At 42.3% G+C, this 23,415-nt stretch overlaps 1 protein-coding gene across 2 annotated transcripts in view; it reads left to right on the top strand.

Annotated features, from left to right (window-relative positions):
- Positions 1–23,415, top strand: part of LOC141770562 (solute carrier family 12 member 9) — a 94,387-nt gene that overhangs the window by 34,781 nt on the left and 36,191 nt on the right. For both annotated transcript variants that reach the window (XR_012594590.1, XM_074640223.1), the window contains exons 8-9: positions 10,093–10,175; positions 22,510–22,634. Coding sequence is in view for 1 of the 2 variants with exons in the window: in XM_074640223.1 (XP_074496324.1) it covers positions 10,093–10,175; positions 22,510–22,634 (208 nt within the window). In the remaining variant the exon portion in view is untranslated. The remainder of the gene's footprint in view (positions 1–10,092; positions 10,176–22,509; positions 22,635–23,415) is intronic.

Below are 23,415 nucleotides of genomic sequence, written 5' to 3'. Positions count from 1 at the left end.
AAAACAAATAACAGAAATAATATACGACCTTAGCACTGAATATTCTTCCCGCAGCTTTCTACCCCATCATCAGCAACCCCGGTACCTGAGAAGCAATTTAAGAAGGTGGCACAGAAAGAACAGGTGTATGAAATAGTACGACAGGACAATACATTATTCTAGCCAGTCACACTAGTGACTAATCAATACAGAGGGGCGCGTGATAGCGCATCAGCAATAATGTTGTCTGTTCCTTTAATATGTCTAATATCAAGGTTGTAGGCCTGAAGAAATAAGGACCACCTTGTCAGCCTCTGGTTTGGGCATCTAAGAGAATGCAGAAACGTCAGAGGATTGTGGTCTGTATAAACCAAAGTTGGCCCTCCCGCTCCTACATACACGTTGAAATGCTGTAATGCCCAAATGAGAGACAAAGCCTCCTTCTCAATAACAGACTTTACAAAAACTCCTGTAGTAACCCACTAAACCCAAAAACCTTTGGAGTTCCTTCTTTGTTGTGGGTTTTGGATATCCAGCTATTGCCATAACCTTGGCCTGGACTGGCGCTACACTACCATTTCCCACCACACGACCGAGGTATGTCACTGTAGCTCTTGCAAAGTCAGATTTGGCCAAATTAATGGTGAGCTGTGCTTCGGCCAAACGGTCAAACAACGCACGGATGCGCTGAAGATGTGAGTGCCAGGTATCACTGTATATGACCAAATCATCAAGATACACAGCACAGCCTTTTAACCCAGACACGACACGGTTCATCAAACGCTGAAATGTTGCAGGGGCATTCTTCAACCCAAATGGCATCACCTTGTAGGAATACAGGCCAGACGGCGTGATAAATGAAGATATTTCTTGCGCCCGCTTGGACAAAGGTCCTTGCCAATAACCTTTAAGCAAATCGAATTTGCTAACAAACTTGGCGGATCCCACCTGATCAATGCAATCATCCATACGTGGCAGAGGAAATGAGTCAGAATTTGTCACAAAATTCACTTTCCTCATATCTGTACAGAATCTAGGTGTTCCATCCTGTTTGGGCACCAAAATACACGGTGAAGCCCAACTAGATGACGATGGTAAAGCAATATTATTCTGAAGCATGTACTCAACCTCAGCATCCAAATAACCACGTTTAGATGGTGCCATGCGGTAAAAGTGTTGCTTTATCGGCTTTGCATCTCCAACATCAATATCATGTTCCGCCCAATCAGTTTGTGAAGGAATGTCGCCAAACAAACACGGATACTTGCGTACCAACTCTGACAACTGCTCCCGCTTCGACTCCGACAAATGAGCCAGCAACTTGTCCAAATTACAAAGTGATTCTGAGTTTTTCAACCTTCCATACAGCAGACTATCGTCAGGTTCTGGCACTCCATCTCCCTCATGCACCGAACCCTCCGAAGTCACAGTAAGAGCTGGATGAACACCATCTTTCACCTCCTGATCTAGGTCTGTGTCAATTTCACGCCTATAGTATGGTTTCAGGAGATTCACATGGCAAAGACGTTTGGTTTTCTTCCGCTCTGGTGTTGCTATGATATAATTCAAGTCAGACCTTTTTTCTGTGACGGTGTATGGACCTGTGTACTTAGCCTGAAATGGTGAACCAATAATAGGCATAAGTGACAAAACCTGGTCTCCTGGATTGAACTCATGTCGCTCTGTACGACGGTCATACAGCTTCTTCATCTTACCTTGAGACACACACAACTTTTCCTGTGCCATACTACCAGCAACAAACAAACGATGTCTAAATCCATTGACATAGTCAACTAGGCTCCTTGGCGGCTCAGTGTCAACACAGCCATCTTTCAACACTGACAAGGGCCCACGCACAGAATGTCCAAAGACCAACTCATTAGGGCTGAAGCCTGTACTTTCCTGTACAGCCTCCCTTGCAGCCAACATCAGCCATGGAAGCCCCTCCTCCCAGTCTCTATCTAGCTCCGTACAATATGCACGTAGAAGAGACTTAAGAGTCTGGTGGAACCTTTCCAAGGCCCCCTGGCTTTGCGCATGATAGGCCGATGATTGGTTCTGTTTAATGCGCAACATCTTCAACACTTGCCCAAATAAATGAGACGAAAAATTTGACCCTTGGTCACTCTGGATCACCTTAGGGATACCAAATATAGATATGAACTGTGATAAGGCCTTAACCACAGCCTTGGTCGTAATCGACCTCAAAGGATAGGCAGCTGGATACCTGGTGGTCTGACACATTACCGTGAGCAGATATTTACAACCGGACTTGGAACACGGCAACGGACCCACACAGTCCACAATGAGATGTGTAAAGGGTTCACTCAAAGCTGGGATAGGCTGCAGTGGTGCAGGCTTGATCCTCTGATTAGGTTTTCCAGTTAACTGGCACACATGGCAGGTTTTAATGTATGCGGCCACATCCCTTTTGACCCGTGGCCAAAAGTAATGTTTCAAGATGTTCAAGTATGTTTTCCGGACACCAAAATGTCCACACTCGTCATGTGCCACTTTCAAAACAAGGGAACGAAACTTAGTTGGCACCACCATCTGGAAAACGTCATTTTTCACACCATCCTCATCAACAGGAACCCATTTTCTGAACAACAACTCATTACTTAAGAAGTATCCATTTGCAGCACTATTTATCTTAGAGCCAGGCAAAACACGTTCAAATATGTCTCTCAAAGAAGAATCGCTACGTTGCTCCTTTAACACCTCACAGTGTGACAGCGACACCGGAAGCTCAGACAGAGATGGGACCTCCAAAAGTACATCATCACTGTTGATGTCAGATGACATGTCAGGGTCTACTTTGCTCATAGCACGTGTAATCACACAGGATGAAAAGACTTCTGGTAACACCCTGGAGCTCTCGTCAGACACAGACTCAGTTGGACAAGATGTAACCACAGGTGCGGGATGAGAATCGGTCCAAACTCGGCTACCAGCCAAGCCGTTGCCCAAAATAAAATGGACACCATCAATAGGCAACGCTGGACGCACACCAACAGCTACCTCGCCATTAACCAGCTCACAGCTGAGAACCATCCTGTGCAAAGGAACAGGGAGAATTTTCAATCCCATCCCACGACTGAGAACACTGTCACCAGTATCAGACTCCTCAGACAGAGGTAAAACAGAGTCAACAATGTATGAATCATAGGCACCTGTATCCCTCAAAATCTTTATTGGGACTTTCACATCACTGTCTACCAGTGACACGAACCCATCTCGTATGAAGGGAACATAGGCTGCCAAAACATCCACTTCACAAGAGTGAGAAGTTAGCAACTCAGCAGCACAGCAGTTTTTAACAGGAGCAGCAAATGCAGCAGGTTTAACATAAGCTCTCATTCCCTTAGCTTTAACTTTTAGCAAAGGACAATCTGCCTTCCAATGTCCTTTCTCACGACAATAGTTACAGCCATCACTGCTGTTCAAGTTACCACCTGCTTTAAAGTCAGGTTTCGAAAAACCCACTCTCCTTGAACGCATCTCATATGAAACAGCATCAGAACCGATTCCTCTCCAACCAAAACCATCACGTGCCACAGAGCGTTCTTTGAAACTGCTCTTATGGAGCAACACATACTCATCAGCTGACACAGCAGCCTCAGCCGCAGTAGTGTTTCTCCGTTCTGTGATGTATGTCGCAATTCGATCCGGAAGACAATTTTTAAACTGCTCCAAAATCATTAAGTCACACAGATCCTCAAAAGAGGTGACGTCAAGGGCGCTTAACCACCGCTTAAAGTGTGTTGACAGGTCTCTTGCCAACTCCACGTATGTTTGGCCACTTTTTCTCTCCCATGATCTAAAACGCTGGCGATAAGCCTCTGGCACAAGCTCATACACCTTAAGAACAGCAGATTTTATTTTATCATAGCTAGAGCTATCCTTAAGGCTCAATGATGAATAAGCCTCCTGCGCTTTCCCTGAGAGGACACACTGAAGCATAAGTGCACAGTCAGCCTCAGGCCAATTTCTAGCCTTAGCTACACGCTCGAACAGCAAGAAAAAGGTGTCTGGATCTTTCTCATTAAACCTCGGTAACAAGCGCAAGTTATTCACATCAAAACGATTCACAGAAGACCTGGGCACTTGTCCGCCCTCATTCTCACCAGACAACACGCCATCTTTGATCATAGACAAACGATATCCCTCCATATTTAATCTTTCCGTCTCTGATTGCTGACGGATTCGCTCTACTTCAATTTGCAATTCATGTTTCATTTTGTCATGTTCAAACTGCAACATCAAAATCTCCTTCTGTTGCTCAAAAGTTAGTCCTTGAGTCTGAAAGGACATAACAGAAGGAATTGGAGAAGACTTCTCTTCATCTCCGGGCATAATTCCTATTTCGATTAATTTTGATTTTATAGGCTCTTTAATATTTTCTTTCATACGCTTGTCTCCTACAACAACCACTGAATAATGCTCGGCAATCAAGAGCAACTGCTCTTTTGTGCAGGTATCCAGGGACTCCAGAGACGGAGCAGCAATGAACGCCTCAATCACAGACATTTACAAAGTCAAAAAGCCAACTGACAACTGAGCAAATCCACCGTTACGCACACAACCGCACCAGGCAGACACCACAATGTCTACTCTTGCGCTCAAAGAGGAATACTCCTCAACACGGTTTAGAGTTTCCCCGCTATCTAAAGAAAAACCCAGCTAACTAAGCTCATCCCTAGTCTTCATGCAGCTACTTGCGGTGGGTATTTATGCACTGAAGACCGCTGGCCCAGCAGAGCGACTAGCAAGCTAGCAACCCCCTGAAACCACGGATATGCTCCCGTGAAGCATGAAAGCTTCAACCACTTTTGCCACAGCACTACAAATAAATCAGCTCAACGAACCCAAAGGGAACGTCGCTACAGCCTACAAGGGAAAACTCTGCACCACTTTGCAACAATTACGCACAGAGCAACACGCAAGTGTCATCTGGGCCAGCTGATCTAAGCGCAAACAAAGACGGTGAAACAAACTCCTCTCTCCACAAAATCCAGGTAAGAAACAACTACAAATCCAAAGTCCTATAAAAGTCATTAAATTTACCCTGCAAAGCATCCCAAATACGTTGTCCTTTCCCTCAAACCAACATTCGCGCACACAAGGTACTAGGTAACAAAGGAACAAGCCGCGCGCCGCGGGCGCTCCAAACAAACTTTACGCACGCCAAATTCTCTGAAACACCCGAACAGGCGAAGATCAAACTTCTGCTGCAGACAGTTTTTACCGTTTTAACTGACCCAAATGGTCCAAACAAGTCACAAAGAGCGCAACTAATTACCAAAGTGCCCAAAAGCACAAAAACACTCATTACCAGATCTTATCAAAAAGTCGCGGCACAAACGGGAAAAAAGCTGGACGAGCCCCCAATTTGTCATAGACCGGCTCCTAGGCCATGACAAATACGGGAAAGGACGCAGTGATTGATTGTAAATTAAAGATATTTATTACAAATAAATTAAGAATATACAGAAATAACTACAAATGTGGAGTGTGTCAGTCAGTAACATCAGTAATGTAGATGTGGATGTGTGATGTGTTGTAAGTGGAAACTAAAGAAAAGTCAAACAAAGGCAGCCCGGCAGGTTCTGACAGGTATGAGTCCAGGTGAAGGAAAAAAGAGAGGCCTGAGCAGCACTTGATTGGGGCTTTTATACTCCGGACGCGCCAGCATCAGGTGCTCTGCATCAGTCATCAGGTGCTCTGCATCAGGCATCCTCTCCCGTGATACCTTCAAGGACACAGGGAAAGAATCAATGGCCAAATCCACACTGGCATCTCAGTAGTGAGGCAGGGGCCGTCACAATTCCCACATCAAACGAACGGCAGCATTCGTGTGATTTCCATCTCTCCCTTCCCCTCTCTGTGTGAATCCATGCCGCCTGCTGCTTTGTCATTATTAATGACTGTGAGCAACTTCCTTATCCCGTCCTCTGCTCCTTTGTTAAGTCTATTGCAAATTGATTTGGCCCGTTTCTGTCCGTGTGAATGGCTGTGCGCGTTTATGTGTGTGTGTGTGTGTGTGTGTGTGTGTGTGTGTGTATCAGGGGAGGTAAATGGCTGTATTAGTGCGAGTTCCTCTGTGGAGTGATCAGACGGAGCGGAGGCAGATGACTCTAGTTCAGCTGATTGTTCACCAACAGCCGAAGGGTTAACTTAGATTAATCTCTTTAATTAAGAGTCAATGACTGTGGAGCCATAAACGTGTAATACTCTTGTAGGAGGGATGAAATGGTTAGTATGACCACACTCTATGTGTGTGTGCACTTGTTGTTGTCATTCATGCATGCTGCTCACAGCTTAACCTTGCCACTGTCCTATGCAAACAGAGTGATGGATGCGTCAATTTTCCAAACGCACACGCAGAGTATTTTTTTTCTGCCGTCCCACACATTCCTCCGTTTCTTTTCTTCTCTCTAACTCACTAATCTCCAACTCCGTCACCTCTGTCCTGCCTTTCTCCATCCTCTCCATCACTCAGTCGGCTCCTCTCAGCCGCATTGATTTGACTTTAAAGTCCCACTGATTTAATTCCCATCCTTCATCAGCTGTGAAATTTAGTCTCAAACTCGGATTCCCCCCCTCCTCCACCACTAACCGTCACCTCCCCTCTCTCCCCTTTTTTGTAGTTGCTCCTTTTTTTCCTGTCTTTCATTCTTGATGCGAACCTCTACTGCACAGATCTGCCATGGGATTCAACTCAGATCTCGTTGTCATGAGATGAAATGTCATATATGAAAAAGATGAGAGGCTGTATGTAAATGAGTTGTCTTCCAATAAACCACACAGCCCTGTAAGGTATTAAATAAAGTTAAGTGCCAGCTTAGTTTGTCTCCCTCGCTGTCTCACCTGCCCACTCGCTTTCCTTCTCTCTCTCTCTCTCGCTCCCTCTTGTCTTGAATAGACGTGCAGTTAATTACATACATTTTATTTAAATGTCAGCAACATTTGAAATTGCCAACCCTTGTCCAAATCTGATCTGTAAACTGTAACGTTATCACCGGCGCCCTGAGGTTCTGATGAGGAAACAACATGAATTACAGTAGAAGAGAAACAGGAACGCAATCCATGTGTTTGTTACTTTCAGTGACAAGATGAAGCCGTTTTCATTTTGATCGGCCGCTGCAGCACGTTGTGGGATGATGCTGCATTGTGTTGCAGCAAAAGTTGAGCCGGGTTGGCTCAACCGTGCGTACATCGGACCGCCAATACGTCATCCAGAGTAGGCTCTCATGACCACACCCCCTTTTAGGGGAAACCAATCCTGTGCCCCTCTTAGACGGGAACAGAGTAAACAGAAGAAGGTGAAACATGTCTCCAAACTTCTACTTTAAACAAACCGGTAACAGTAATAACGCTATGCCCAAGAGTTGCTGTGTAGTTGGTTGCACCGACAATAAATCCAAAAACGCTGATCTCCGATTTGTTCCCCTGCCGTGTCCTTTATGACTCCAAGCTATAGACCAGACCAGCATCGCGTCATCGCTGAGGCTGCGCTCCCTTTCGGGGGAAAGAAATGATGAAAAGCTGTTTTGTAGCAGGTTAACTGAGGCTTTCACACTGAGATCTGAGGTACATACGATACGTTAATATTCACTGTCAGTGTGGTAAATGTCTAAATGATGCTGGTGACAGTGACTAGCATGGCTAGCTAACGTTAACTTGAATAATACAGTCACACATTAACGTTAAAGCAGCATCAGACTGTCGTCTCCAACTAAATCTCAGCCTATCGATCAAACAGTTGGCTATTAACACGTTGGTTATTTACAGACATCACTTAGCCTAACGGGATTCAATCAAATATGTAGAGATGCCCGGATAAGCAATATCCGGCCACGGTGTTGGACGGGGGAAGACTGAAGGGACATGACGGCGATCAACCTTCATTTATTAAGGTTTCGCAAACGCTCAGGTTCAGGCAAGGTCGTTAAATAATTTTTAGATATATGTGTATAAAACAAACGATTTCTTAACAAGAGATGAATGCATACAAACTTGTCAAAATTCCAATCCAAACATAATGTAAAATTGTATTGAAGTCTGTGGGGTCTTCAGTTTTTTAACCCCCAAAAGGGGGCGCAGCCTTGACTTTTTGCGAAGTAGCCGTATTTGCCGGTCTGATGTATTCTTCTTCTTTTAACGGAGCCAACGCAGTGGCCCCATTGAAATGAATGAGAGCGCTGTGTTGTTCGGACATGGCCTTACACAATTCAGGTTCTGAAGTAATTTACCAAGAGTGTGCACTTACACGTATTTGACATGACATCACATTGCGTCGGATCAAAAGTTGAGACGGGTTCAACTCTTTACTGGAGCCCTCTGCGTCGGCAACCCGCTACGTCAAACACTGTGGATTTGTTGAAATGATTGAAGGGGCTGGGTTATTTCACCGCTGGTGTTAATGTTGGTCTAAACACGACTTTAGCATTTCTTTATATTATATGTTGTAGTCAAGACCGCCTAAACCAAGACCAAGTCATGAGCATGGATGTATTAAGAGAACTGGATACAGCGTTGGAGGCGGACTCCCGTTAATTCCTATGAGAGCTGCTCAGTGGCACATTAAGCCAAAATGGCTCGACTTCCGAGTGGAAAAGTACCCGGATCTTCCGGCGTTCTTCTGCATCCATTGGGCCCATAGAGCAGGCGCAGTAGTGTCCGCTCGGTCACATGGCTCGGTCACATGGTAACAGCCGTCACGCTGTCGTCACGGCTTGCTTATTCCGCCTCCCAGGCCTCGCTCCATCCCTCGGTCTGGGTCTCATTCACATGAACTGAGGAAGAGAAATAACTCTGTATTCGACTTTCACTGCATTTTACAACTTGTAGGACCTAATGATTTAAATAAGGGCGATTCAAGTGTTCGTACTGGGAAGTTGATTTAGCTCAGTCTGAGTTAAGGACGTCTGTTTCCCAGTGTAAGTCTATGCAGAAAAAATCTTTTTGGGCTCTGTGGCATCACATGACGGACATGGAAGCTGTAATTTCACGATAATTTGCTTCCTGGAAACTTGGTCATGACCAAGACCAGAGTGTTTCGAGACCGAGACGAGACAAATGATTTGAGGGGTTTAGGTCAAGTCGAGACCGAGACCATGATAAAAATACTCACTACTTTTAATTTGTCAAGTATTTAATTCACACAGGAGTATACAAAGTACCATGTGGTTATTTCATATAGACTATTGATTTATTGAATTACCAGAAAACATGCTATCATGATATATATTGTTATCCCGATTCAAAATGACCTATGTCGTTATAGAAGATTTTGGCCATATCCTCCAGCCGTAATAACCATTCATGCATAACAATGAGTTCAACATTTCAAAAGTTTTCTGTTTCAAGTCAACCTTGTTTTTTATTGTCCCGCCCCATCCACGCTGCGATTGGTCAGTTAACGAAAAAGGACATTGACGAGTGCATCGACTTTATGAAAAATAGCCGCTACCGCTTCTAGAGATTGGTGATTGGCTGCAAAAATCCAGATCAGAGCACCCTCAGTGCAGACCTCTACCACACCATAGTCTTTCACTATTCTGTTCCTTATTTCATATTCTATTTTTTGTAAGTCACTAAAAAAATGTCTTCTGGCAGCAAACTTTGCATGCCAAGTGAATACATTAATATCTCATGGGGGACTTGGAGAGTAAAGTGTCAAAAATCCTCAGGAATAGCAGTAAGTGAGGAGGAGGTGTCAATAGGGGAGCTCAAGTTAAAACTAAGTATTGACACGTGAACAGGCATCTCTGTATTAGTGACATCTGATCGACAAAGTATTTTATTTACTTCACACTTACATTCTGTCCAAAAATGTGTACACACTATGTTTCCAGTGTTGGGAGGAATGCCTGCTGACATTTAATAGAGAATACTGTGGAGGAAATTCTCCATTAAACCCAAGGACGGTAGTTGATTACATTCTTTCTTTGATTAAACCTTCGAGTCCATGTATACGTCCAGGGTTTCTCAGACGTGGGTTTTGAAGGTCAATGCAGATATTTTTATATGGAAGGTGTTTTCAATTTTCATGCCAATAATTCCCTTAAATTTGAAGGTTCTCACCAAGATTTCTTTTCATCCCTGCAGGTAAGGCGCTATCTCCGGCTAAGAAGACGTCCCACAGTGGGAACCCCTGGGTCTCGGTGCTCATCTCCTGGATCCTTGTGCAGGTTAGTGGAGATAAACAAATGCAGAATGATGGAGAGAGTCATCAGAGACATTTGATACTTAGTAAGGGTGGAAAAAAAAAATTGATTCACCTATGTATCGCATTTTTCTTTTTTTTTTTTATGATTTTGAAGTTGATTTTTTAATGCCAGAATCAATATATTTGCTTCATTTGAGTCTAGAAGGACGTTACCGTATTATTGTTGCAGTCAGAGTAATGTGACGTCATATCCGTTTTGTATCCGTCAACCAAAACAAATCGCAACAGTCCGAAACGCGAAAGTAGAAAACGGCGGAGGGTCCACGTGGATACGACCTGTACTTCACATTTACAATCCAAAGTGGAAAACAGTACACATACAATGAAGTATGGAAACACTTTGTGTTTCACACATTGCCAGGAAAAGCAGAGCTAGACATCATGGCTAAAGCTGCATAGTAACGCTATCGTATTGCGGTAACGTGTGGTCAAGCCAGCCGTCAATCTCATCTCCGTGGTCATATCGGCCGACGCTACGACTGTAGAGCACCCATATACTGACATTTATGTTAAATGCATTCACAAGGCACCGATGGAGCTGAGCATGGATGTATAAAGAGAACGGAGCTGACGGGGAGAGCTAGCGATGGAAGTATAAATGTAATAAGATTGATTAGATTATATTCACCAGAAGTATAAAACATTACATGTCCCTTATAAATTTAAAAGAAAATACCACTAATTTGTGAGGGAAATGTCTTCATTCTTTGATTTTTTGGGTTGATGGAAAAAATCTACCGCGTCCTCACCTCCTCCATCGCCGTCTGGTTCGCTGCTGCTGCTGCCACTGCCAGGGACAAGGCCAGGCTGCAGCGAGTCATTCGTGCTGCAGAGAGGCGATCGGCTGCAACCTTCCCTTCCTCCAGGAGCTGTAAGCCTCCAGGACCTTGAGGAGGGTTAGGGAAGATTGTGGCCGACCCCTTCCATCCTGGATATTGTCTCTGCCATCTGGCAAGAGGTGAAGGTCCATCAGGACCAAAACCTCACGCCACAATTCTCATTTTATTCTAATGTTTTTATTATTCTATTGTTATTTTTTACTGCTTATTTGCACCAACAAACCAAAGCAAATTCCTAGTGTATACCTGATACACCTGGCAATAAATAAAAATTCTGTTTCTGATACTTAAATATTGCAATACGTATCGAATCGGCACCCAAGTATCGTGATGGTATCAAATCGGGAGATAGACGTATCGTCCCAGCCCTAATACTTGTATCAGCAATAATCATTAAAAGGGAAATCCCAGCAAATCTGCCAGTTCAGTCATGAAATCTCAGAAGTATTGACAGATTAAATAAAAGTAATTTAATTTTGAACTGATGTGTTGTAAAAAAAAAAAAAGTCAAGGCAAAGAAAGTTGAACCAAAGTTGAACCCAAAGGGCCATAAAACTCACATTTCTTCTGCAGACACAACACTTTCACTCATTTTCTCCCTTCAAAATGGAGAGTTTTTAATTGCGCTCACTCATTTGATGTGCGATCAATGGGACTAAAAATATAGAGCTTCAAGGGTCAAGAATAAAGATGCAACACTGGCCTTTGCTCTAAATATTTTAGTGAAATCGATAAATCGGGATAAATCCCTGCTGAGCTGCAGGAGCAATGAAGCTCAGTACAAAGGGAAGGAAGAGAAGCTTCAAACAAGCTACTCTTATTTTGGCGGGGTAGTGGGACAAAAATCAGCCCAAACTCTTGTTTGGATTGTGAAGTCCTGTCATGGAATCTTTCCTCAGGCAGGAAGATCAGAAAGTCCTCCTGTTTAACTCGGGAGAATTCTTCCTTCAAAACAGAACTGATTCATTCAAAGGAGAATCTAGTTCAGTTTGATGTGTTTGTTTCCTGTGACTGCTCAATCTGCATCCAAGTAAACCTGTTATACTGTTCTTTAATCGAGACCATTTGCCTCAAACAAATAACGCTTGAATTCATTCATTTTGCTGATTAATGCGTTCCAAAAAGGTGCCTCACGACCACAAGTCTCTTGGGTTTAAAGGCTGTGTCAAGGAAATTCAGAGATTTGTTTCTAAACACATATGTGTATATGTATGTTGGAAAATAGTTACTGAAAACATGTGCAAAGACTGAACATTGTAGTACTGGATTGTGGAGTTTTGCCAATTTTGTGTTCAGGATCTTTTAGGCGAGGCTGAAACCATGGCTTGATGACGCACTGGAGCCATCCTTAACATAACCCCACCCGTCTTCAGAAACCTGGTTTTGGAAAGCCAAAATAGAAACCCATGAAATTATCAAGGGTCATCTCGACTAGCTCAGTCGGTAGAGCAAGAAACAGGGTAGTGGGTTCGAGCCCCACGTTGGGCATTTACACTTTTATCACTATTTTTGTATAGTATTTTTATGATTGTAATCCATCCCATGTCCTATGTATATTTATTATTTTTCTGTAAACTTCTAAAAGAGGTCCGGCCGCGATTCGGCGCTGGGCCCTTACCTATTCGCTTGCCACTACTGAGGGGAATCCTGACAGGCTGCACCTTCCCTGCTTGTGGGTGTGGTTTCAGCCATGGATGTATTTAGAGAGGTTTCAGGTTTCAGCGCTGTCAGCGACACGCCCTCAGCGACACGCCCTCAGCGACACGCCCTCAGCGTCTCAGAGCAGAGAATACTGCTTATTTTTTCCATGATTTTGAAAGCTAATTTTATATACTTGGTGATTTTTTTAATCATTCAAAGTTGGCTGGGTGGTTAGTAACACATTTTTGTCCTGCTAGTAACAATGATCAAGTTGGGATAAAATTAAGGCATGGGTAACATTTTCCTGGTCAGCATCCGGCATAAATTGATTTTTGAGATCAACTAATAAAAGACGACTGACTATTGTTACAACTGGGGAACCCACATAGGGACTCAAACGCATGACTCAAAACAGGCAACACTCACAACAGAGTGCAGGTGCACTCAAACAGTCTTTACTTGCCAGGTTCGGTACGCAGGTGAGCAGTCAGATAAGGCAACCAGAGCCGACGAGGGTAAGGCAAGAACGTTGTCAGAAAATAAGATAACTAACACTAGGAAATTACTGTAACGCTTGACTCAGGGGACAAAGTATATATATAATCTCTACCTCCGCATAGACTCAAATTAAGCAAATATATTGATTCTGGCATTAAAAAAATTATTTTAAAATCATAAAAAGAAAAGAAAAATCGGGATACATAGGTGAATCAATTTTTTTCCCACCCCTATTTGAGGTAGTTACTTATCCCCCATGACTGATGCAGTCCCCATCTGGGCTGGTCACTAACAAAAGTCTGATAGGAATTATAACTTAATTCAGTGCAACCATAAGATAAGATAAAATAAGATAAGATAAGATAGAACTTTATTAATCCCGAAGGAAATTCTTGTGCCAGAGATTGCTCAAAATTACAACAAGTTCAAGTGTATAAAATAAAAAGTACTATTTCTAACACTTGTGCCTAATAGAATAACAATAAAGTAAGATACATTTAGTAAAATGAGTAAACAAGATCAGTAAAATAAAAAAGGTAAAGTAAGCTAAAAAACAGAAAAGGAAGTCATATTGCAGCATGGTTCTGCAGACGCTGAAGGATCTGAGTCTCTTGAGGAAAAAACAGGCGGCTCTGACCCTTCTTGTACAGAGTCTGTGTGGTCCGTGTCCAATAAACACTCAGAATGACTTTTAAAAAGTCGTAACACGGGGAGGAGATGCATCATCTCATCAAGTTTTATCAAAGTCAGTGGTGGCTGAGAAACTGTGGGAGGAACGCGAAAATGGTTTCAAGAACAGATGGAGAGCGCTGAGACAGAGGTCAGGCATATTAAAACAGCTGAACAGATCTGACCAAAGAAGGCAAAAAAAAGAAAAATCCTGTAATGTGTAGTTTTCTCTTCTATTGTGTCTTTTATGTGGGGGAAAAAAGTACATTTAAACTGAGGGGAAAATATTGGCAGAAGGAAGGAGGGTGAGGATAGAGAGAGACAAAGAGCAGATGGAGGATCTTAGGAGCAAATAAGCCTGACTATCCCATCATTATCAGAGGTAAGCGTTGAAGCCTGAACGGTTGTCATTATTTGCGCTCTCTCTCTCTGTCCCTCTCTCATCCTCTTCTCTTCATCCCTCGCCAATCTCCAGGAGTGGAGGAGGAGCAATTAGATGGAAATCGTTAGCAGTGCCGCCGCTGCCATCAGAGATCATTGACTCTCTCGTCCTCTTTCTCTCTGCCTCTTCCTCGGCCATTTGAATGATTCACTGATGACAAAAGTCTGATTGTAATCTCGCCTTGCGCACGGCAGGATTGAAAAGAAAGTAGGAGGGGGGGCGGGTACGAGCCAAGGCTTTCTTTTATTGGACTTTTAAATAAAAATAGGCAGTCTGCAAGAACAAGGGGAGAAGAAAAACAGAAAAGGTTGTTGCTGGATAGGTGAGGTTAAAGCCCGGAAGAAATTAACGCAATGGAAAAGATGGACATTGCACGTGATGACATTGACATTGTACATATGCTGGTCAGATTTTTTTAAAGTCCCTCCAAGAACCTTGTGATTATAAGAGTTAATGCCAATGTGGCCAATACTCACGAGTATTTTTTTAATCCCCACAAACTGTTATGTAAAATCGCTCCAGCTGTAACAATACTTTACAATTTTTCCGATGACAGTTTCCCCACACATAATCAATCCAATTCAAAACCACTACTTTGAGCCGAGGTGAAGTGAAATTCAATCCTCGGAGCCTTTCTCAAACCGGACCCTCCGTCCACTCCCACTCCGTGAGTTTGTAGTCACACTCCCAGCTGAATGAAAGACCCTTCTTTAAGGTGGAGGGTATAAATACAGCTACAAGCTTTGGGACGAGCTTCCCTATCTCCGACGGAATCTGTCGTAACGTTCCGTAACCATGGTTTTGTATCAAGCTAAGGGGATGTTTAAAGGTTCACATTCCTAGAAAGAAAAAAGAATATGCAATATACAGAGAAACTAAAGATAAAAAATAAAACTTACTCCCATGCTTCTTTGGTGGCATTTCTTTTCTTTTTTTGTAAACATCTTCTCGTTTTGAACTCTCACTGCTTGGTTTTTGCAACCGTCCATGTAAATATACAACACTTTACAATCAACACGTCTACCGTTTTCTAGATTAGACGAGGGTAGAACTGATCTTAAATACAATGTAACCTTAAGTTGTTCAATATCTATTTAGTTTGAGCATTACACGTTTGTACGGGTAGTCGCACGGAACTTACATTAGTACGGAGCTTGTTCCAAGACGAACACAAAAACGCCGTTGCACATTGCCAGTAAGTCTGAATCAATGCAGGCTCGCTGTTGGAGAGTTATATAATCCAGTTCCACTCCCTGCTAATTGGTTTGGGATGGCGCTCGATATGGCGGACCGTCCATGCGAACGCGCCAACGGAGTGGAAGTAGGTAGGGAGAGTGTGTAGGGGTTAGTTTTTAGAAAGGCCCCTCAATCTCCCAAAACAAAGGTCCTGCAAAGGAGCAGTGATTCTACTCCAGCTCTTTCCTCATTTCTGAGCTCATGCAGGGGCGAGCCCAGATACCCAATGAAGAAAACTCAGTTCTCCGTTCTACCGTGATTTCATTCTTCCGGTCATTATCTAAAGCTCATGGCTGTCGGTGAGGGTTGCAACTTAGATTGACTAGTAAATCGGGAGCTCTTCGCCACACGAGCGTAGTGCAGCATCTGCATTACTGCTGACGCAGCACAAATCCATCTGTTGATCTCACTCACGAACAAGAACCCCAAGACACTTGAACTCCTTCACTTGGGGCAGTGACTCACTCTCACCCCCGAAGGCAGCGTAACATGGCCTCAGATTTTGAGGTGCGGACTCTCATCGCCACTGCTTCACACTCCGCTGGAAACCGTCTGCGCTCTTAAGATCACAGTTTGATGGGTTCAGCAGAACCAGCATGAAGCTCTGTTGTGCAGAAAAAAAGTGATGCTGTACTGGGCCAGTAAGTTTAGTCTGGAACTTGACACACATCATGATTAGCAGTCATTCCTATAAAGGTACTATATGGAGCTTTCAGGAAATCCTTGTTATTAATGACACCGGTGGCCGTTAAGTGAACTGCAGGTGTGAGCGAGCATCCTGGGCATCGTCCAAAACAGTGAGGCGACATTACATTACAATCATACATCATATTTAGAATAACGTTACTATCTGTGATGTTCCTATATTTTATTTGGACCATTTTGTTCCATGATACTAACTAGCTTGTTGTTAACAAATTACTCTATCAGCTGACGTTACGACCCGGCAAAACCATCCTGAGTCCTTAGAAATAGAAGTCCACAGACTGTTATAGGCCACCGAGAAAGTCAGGGAAGGTCTCAGTTTTGAAGTCACGTTACATCTCTGTTCACGCATTGACAACACAAAGCAATAAATATGTCAATTTTTACCTATAGAACAAATCAAAAATAAATTCCTGCAAAATGTTTTTGTTAAAAGCGCCAAATACGATATCCAGAGCATTAATATAGCAGCAAACAACTATTTGCTATATAGATATAGAGGAGAAACGTCTCTGTGTGTGTTGTAATCTGAGCTTCTCTGTGCTTTGTTGACATAGCCGGGCCGGCTGTGCATCCGTACCTTTTAGTGCATACTCGTGCGTGTGAGCGTGCCCCCACTGGCTAGCTCACGGCCGCCGCGCTGCAACACTCATACGGTGGTTACAGCTGATAACCGTTAGCGCTGGCTCGCCGTCGCCATGTTGAGAGCCGTTGAGAAGCAATAGAAATGCTCCCAATCCCATATTTATCACCTTTAAACTTTTTTCGAATTGCTTGTCGGTTAAACTCTAAAGTATTTATTTCCTGTAACTGATCGCTTCATTAGCCATGCTGTATCTGCATCTGAACCCAAGCACGCATTTAAGCAAGCAACCTGGAGACGTTTCTGGAAAAGCATTGGCTTTGTAATCCAAAGCATTACTTGACTGCTTCCACTCAGTTCTTTTTATTTAATAAAAGTGTCTGTGTGAGCCCACTTATTCCACTGAAATTTATGTCAATTTATGCACTCTGCTTTCCAGTAAAAACAGTCTTTCAAACCACCACACAAAAACATACCCGGGAGAGATTTAATGTGCGTGTGTGCACGCACGCGCGCATGCACGCGTTGTGCACGGTGACAGCAGTTGTCCATGCTAGCCTGTGTCTGAGTTAATGGCTAATTAATGCTCTGGTAGAGCCGGCTCCCAGGGGAGCGCTGGAGAGACACCCACTGACTTTGACTGCCAGAGGTCAGAGATGCTCTCTTAGCCGCTCTCTTCTTTTTTCTCTCTTCTTTCCATCTCATCTCTTCCACTCTTCTTCTTCTTCTTTCTTTTGCTCTCATTGCTCCCTCGGTTTGTCATTTTCTCTCTATCTTTCTGACCGCCTGTCAATAACGTGACATCATTAATCTCAATTGCCCATCATTACCTTCTATCCCCTCTCTCCCCTTCAGTTTACTTCTGCTTCATGGTCACAAAGTTAGCGATCACAGAGTTGCTACTTTCTGCCCTCCATGATGTGCCCTTGAGCTCGAGAAAATGTACTCCAACTCCAGCGGAGTTTCTCGCAAACCACATGATAATTGGAGAGAAAAGACTACGCTCTGTGTTTGCACAGAACAGTAGTTACCTCTCGCTCTGCGTTATCAATCGCATACAGGAAAAGAAAGCACACTTGATGATGATGATGAAACATTCCCCCAGAATTTCCATTTCATTCAGTACAGAAGAACTAATAATTGCCTTTGCCTGAAAGATTTCATGTTTATGCACACTTTGTAGGAAGGTGTGTGGCGCATGTGGAATGGAAGGATGCGATGGGGGACGATTTCAATTGTTATAACTTGAAAGTGTTGCTTGTTGGTAACGAGTGTAATTTACGCACTGAATGAATAGTTAAGCTACAGTTGTGTGATGGGCACAGCTGACCATGTGTGTGGGGATAGAAATAGTGTGCAAATACCAATATTGCATTAAATTAGGGTGCAGTTACTTTGAATGATGGACTCCAGCTGTGTGTTGGGGCGTTCATGTTTGTTTACTTTTCTCTAGATAGTCTTCCATATCGTTCTTTTTTGAGTCCAATATATCTACTTTCACAAAGAGAATCCTAGTTGTAATTACTGCTCAGATGTGAGCTGTATTTACAAGTGAGACAATGATCAGTCTGATAACTTTAATATGAGAGGAAAGCAGCATAAACCTGACTTAATAAATAAATAAATACATATCTGATTAGATAATAAATTAATTGTGCATACAGTTGACAAAACTGGGATTTCCTTGAAACTACTACAGCTCCTTAAACCTGTAAAGCTGCACCGACCATATATATATATATATATTTTTTATTTTAACAGTGTATCAAATGACTAATGTAATGTGTAAGGTGTCACTTACAGTATAGTGACCTACCCACAGAGATTTATCTTAATCTTTAGCTTCTATTAGCTTTTTTTAAGTTGTGGTTTTCCAGCCTATAATTTTACTGTTTTGGTTCACTCTCACTGCTCTCATCAACTTCATTTTCACAGCAGGAGGCTATTTTCAGTGAAAAAAGCCAAGCATAATCTTTTATTTTTATTTTATTTAATCTTTATTTACCCAGGATAATCCCGTTTGGGATTCTGAATCTCATTTACAAAGGGGGAGCTGGATAAGATGGCGGTGTTAAAGTTTCACACAAACACCACATAAAAACACAAATAACAGACTTCAAATAGGCAAAAATTTAAAAACAACACAAAACATCAATTATTTCTAGGGCTGTCAATCGATATTATTATAATGTATATTTAAATGATAAGTAAGAATATTAATCGCAAATTAATCAAAATTTTTTTATCTGTTTAATATGTACCTTGCAGGGAGATTTGTCAAGTATTTAATACTCTTGTTAACATGGGAGTGGGCAAATATGCTTGCTTCATGCAAATATATGTATATATTTATTATTGGAAATCAATTAATGAAACAAAACAATGACAAATATTGTCCAGAAACCCTCACAGGTACTACATTTAGCATAAAAAATATGCTCAAATCACAACATGGCAAACTGCAGCCCAACAGGCAACAACAGCTGTCAGTGTGTCAGTGTGCTGACTTCACTATGACTTGCCCCAAACTGCATGTGATTATCATAAAGTGGGCATGTATGTAAAGGGGAGACTCGTGGGTACCCATAGAACCCATTTTCATTCACGTATCTTGAGGTCAGAGGTCAAGGGACCCTTTGAAAATGGCCATGCTAGTTTTTCCTCACCAACATTTTGTGCAATTTGGGAGCGTTATTTAACCTCTTTCACAACAAGCTAGTATGACATGGTTGGTACAATGGATTCCTAGGTTTTTCTAGTTTCATATGATACCAGTACCTTCTCTTCTAGCTTTAAAACTGAGCCCGCTACAACCTTAAAAATCGCAAGTTGCGTTAATGCAATAAAGACATTAGTGGCATTAAAACAAATTTGCGTTATAATCGCGTTAAGTTTGACAGCCCTACTTCTAGGATCTACCACCGTAGACCCCTTGTACACTACCTGCCCAGCACCAAACAGCAAATAGACAAAGTTAGCCACTAGCTGGTGAACACAGTGGAGCATGAGAGTGAAGTTGAATCAAATTTGTCCAGACACAAGAAGCTAATGTTGATCTGTGTCTGCCTGATGTGTTAACGGGCAACTGTACGCTAACTAAGTTCACCAAAGCAGCTTTGATTGTGATGATACTGTGCATCCATGTTGTGTTTACAGCTCATTGCGCTACCCAGAAGTGGCCAAAGATTCAAACATAGTAGCTTTAAAATACAAAATTCTACTGTGTTCACATAAATATTTGCTGCTTTCTAGAGACATAATAAATGTGACTATAATTGCGGTAGTTATAGGCAGATGTAATGCAGGTGAAACAGTGCTTTCATTCTTGGCTTTCACATCTGTGGTAACCCACAGAGAGATACACACAGCCCTGTCCACACATTTCTGGTGTCGGAGATCACGGCAGGCAGCAGCACTTATAATGGGGTCGTCATTTCGCTCCTCTATTAGGAGTCATCTGGTACTCCTCAGTCAGAGAGCGAGGGTGAATCTCATGCATTATACGACTCTCCCTCCGAATCAGGCGCCGAGAATTCAGAATGTAACTCGACCCGACTGTGTTGTCACGTAGCCGCCACAGCTAACAGAGCTGACTGCATGCAGCCCAACAGCAGCCTAGATACCATCTTAATTAAGACCGAACATTAGCCTCCATCAGTGGCTCACCAAGTGGAGCCCGGGGACCACCTGCGGTGCCGCAGTGGTCCTCGGTAAAATGTAGAACAATTTAATTTTAACAGCGTCTTGCTTCCTACATGTTGGTCACATCTGACCTTCACGTCAACTCCCACCTACAGTGCAGAAAGATAATCATATCTAACAGCAGGAAATCTTCTATAAGGTTTCTATCCATCCAATATGGTCAATTAGCTGGAGATTGTTGACTTAAAAACTTTGTGGAACCTGCGGCCTTGATAACAGCTTTCTTACTGTAAAGCCCCTACGTGTAGAATTTTCATTTTTCATTATAACATTTTCAAATTATTTTTAAGGCATACATTTTTTAATTGTATAAAAATGGCAAAATATTTGTTAACAAGATTTTATCAGACCTTTTAGTTCTCGTCACTCGTCTTTATTGAAGAGAAAATGAGTTATGTATAAAGCATTCATGTAGCAGGTGTCTCATTTTTAGTTAGCTATGACGTTTCATCCATTTTTGAATGTTCTTTTGGGGGTAATATGATGCATCAAATGTAATTTTAGCTGTAGCTAAACCATGGGCTGTTGTCCGAATAAAGACACGTCGATGTGTGTTTATGCAACATATCCTCCTCATACAACAGTTCGTATGATATCTTACGAACAGTTGTTTTATTATTTTTTGTGCGCTCTTCTACGAATGTCCAGCAACACGAGCGATCAGTGCACCTGCGCTGTTAAGGCAACAAAACTACTTGGTTGGGTTTAGGAAAATATCGTTGTTTGGGTTAAAATAATTATGTTTGTTACATAAAATAACTCTGTTAGTCATGTAGTTTACGTGCCCCTTCTCCATTGTGATTGGACAGCTGGGTAAAAAAGTGACGGTGACGAACGCAGCGTTTTTACTGTTTTACCCTCTCGGTGACCAGGCGATCACGCGGCTGGTGTTTGTTGCATGGTATCCCATCGCAATGAATTAAAAAAAATAAGAACGTGAACATAACGGTTTCAGTGGTTGCTTGCCATTCCCTGCGGTTGACTTGTCAATAGTATTGCAGTAATGCTGTTATTGCGACAGCCCTAAGCAGAAGTGCAACATTTTATATCATTTTTACGTTTTAGCTACAGGATGTGAACATTAATCAGGCTACCACTAAAACCTGTAGTGTTTTAGTGAAGGAGATTACAGATTTAAAATTAATCTTGAATCAAGTTTTAGTTATTTATAACTTTAATTGCTTACTTACAAAAAGGGATTTGAAAGTATTTGGTTGATAAATGTATTTGATATTGGATTATAGGATTCAGTAAAATTTTAACAAACATCTGAGAAATCAGTAAAAAGTCCCCCTCCACTCAAAAATGTGTTCTGCTTATTGTTACTTCACGTGGATGTTTGACATTCGCTGTGCAGAGTTTGACACTAGAAAGCTGTTTTCACATTCATCTGCTGAAAGGGGGGAAAGTTTCTGTGTTCTCACCTTGAAACTTCCAGCACACGAGAGTTTCAGTGAAGTACGAGACATCTGGTGTCCAGCAGTTAAACTTTTGAAATGAAATATATTTGCATCGTCATAAATGCTGGATTTTTTCAATGAGGGAGAGGGAGGAGATGCCATTTTAAGAATCTTTAACAAGGTAATTGAACTTTTCTTTTGGAAATACCATATATTATTCAAAACAGCGTTTAGTGTTAAATGTCTTAAAGCCTTTAGCTCCCGTACAGCACATAGGGGGCATTAGAGACTGATACATGAGCTTGTGTCGCCTCTTTCCATGTGAAGATAGATGGCAGTGAGGTAAACTGTGTCAGTTACTTCTAAATCAGATGATTCATCGCCTTATTTTCACTCAAAGAGCACATGAACATGCAAATCAACTGATTGACTTCATATTTTAGGGATACATTTTTGGAGGTAGGTGGGTGCTGGAAAAGGTCATGAAAAAGGCATTAAACTGCACTCTTCTGTCCCACTTTGGAATGACACGTTCTTCTTTCTTCCCCTCCCTCTTCCTTTGTTTTGTCCTTTCTTTCCAGCTGGTGCTGTTTTCAGGGAAGCTCAACACCATCGCCAGTATTGTGACCATCTTCTTCCTGTTGGTGTATGCGGCTGTGGACTTGGCCTGCCTCGCTCTGGAATGGGCCTCTGCACCTAATTTCAGGTACACACACATACACATACACATACACATACACATACACATACACATACACACAGTTAAAGGAATACTTCAACCCTGAAATGACCATGTGTATATCACAGATAAGACTAATAAGGCACCATAAAAATGCAAGTCCATTTAACATTTACCAATTACTCGCCCCGTGTTACCTAGAAATATTGAAGAAAACTTCTCACATTCCTCCACGGTGAACAGAGAATACAAAAAAAACGAGAAAAGTCTTAGTGAATTATAAACACAAACTGTATATAAGGAGTGGACGTAGTCACCGTGACGTCACCTATTGGTTTGTGAGCTGCCGTTTTGAAGCCTTGAGTCGCCATCTTGGTTGTTTGCAACCAAGTGACACAAGAGGGAGGAGCTAAGTACAACCAAATGCTGAATAAGACATTTCTAGGCGACCAAAAAGGTCATAATTATCGTTCAAGAACTGAAAACACACTGTGAAAGGATTAAAGTTCTAAGAAGAAAACACTGACGACTCCCAGACCGGACAACTCCGTGGTAGTGACCTGTCAATCACAAGGTAGCCACGCCCTAAAGCATCCCCTGCTTTATGGTCTATTTGACTCTAAATGGGACCATAATTTACTAAATGAACACCATGCTGTATTGAAGAAGACTTGAAACTAGGCATTGAGACCATAAACTCATGTTTACAATGTTTACTGAGGTAATAAATCAAGTGAGAAGTAGGCTCATTTTCTCATAGACTTCTATACAATCAGACTTCTTTTTGCAACCAGAGGAGTCGCCCCCT

Source organism: Sebastes fasciatus, chromosome 7 (assembly GCF_043250625.1).
Source record: "Sebastes fasciatus isolate fSebFas1 chromosome 7, fSebFas1.pri, whole genome shotgun sequence".
NCBI classification, from domain to species: domain Eukaryota; kingdom Metazoa; phylum Chordata; class Actinopteri; order Perciformes; family Sebastidae; genus Sebastes; species Sebastes fasciatus.
This window is presented reverse-complemented; position numbering and strand designations above follow the sequence as displayed.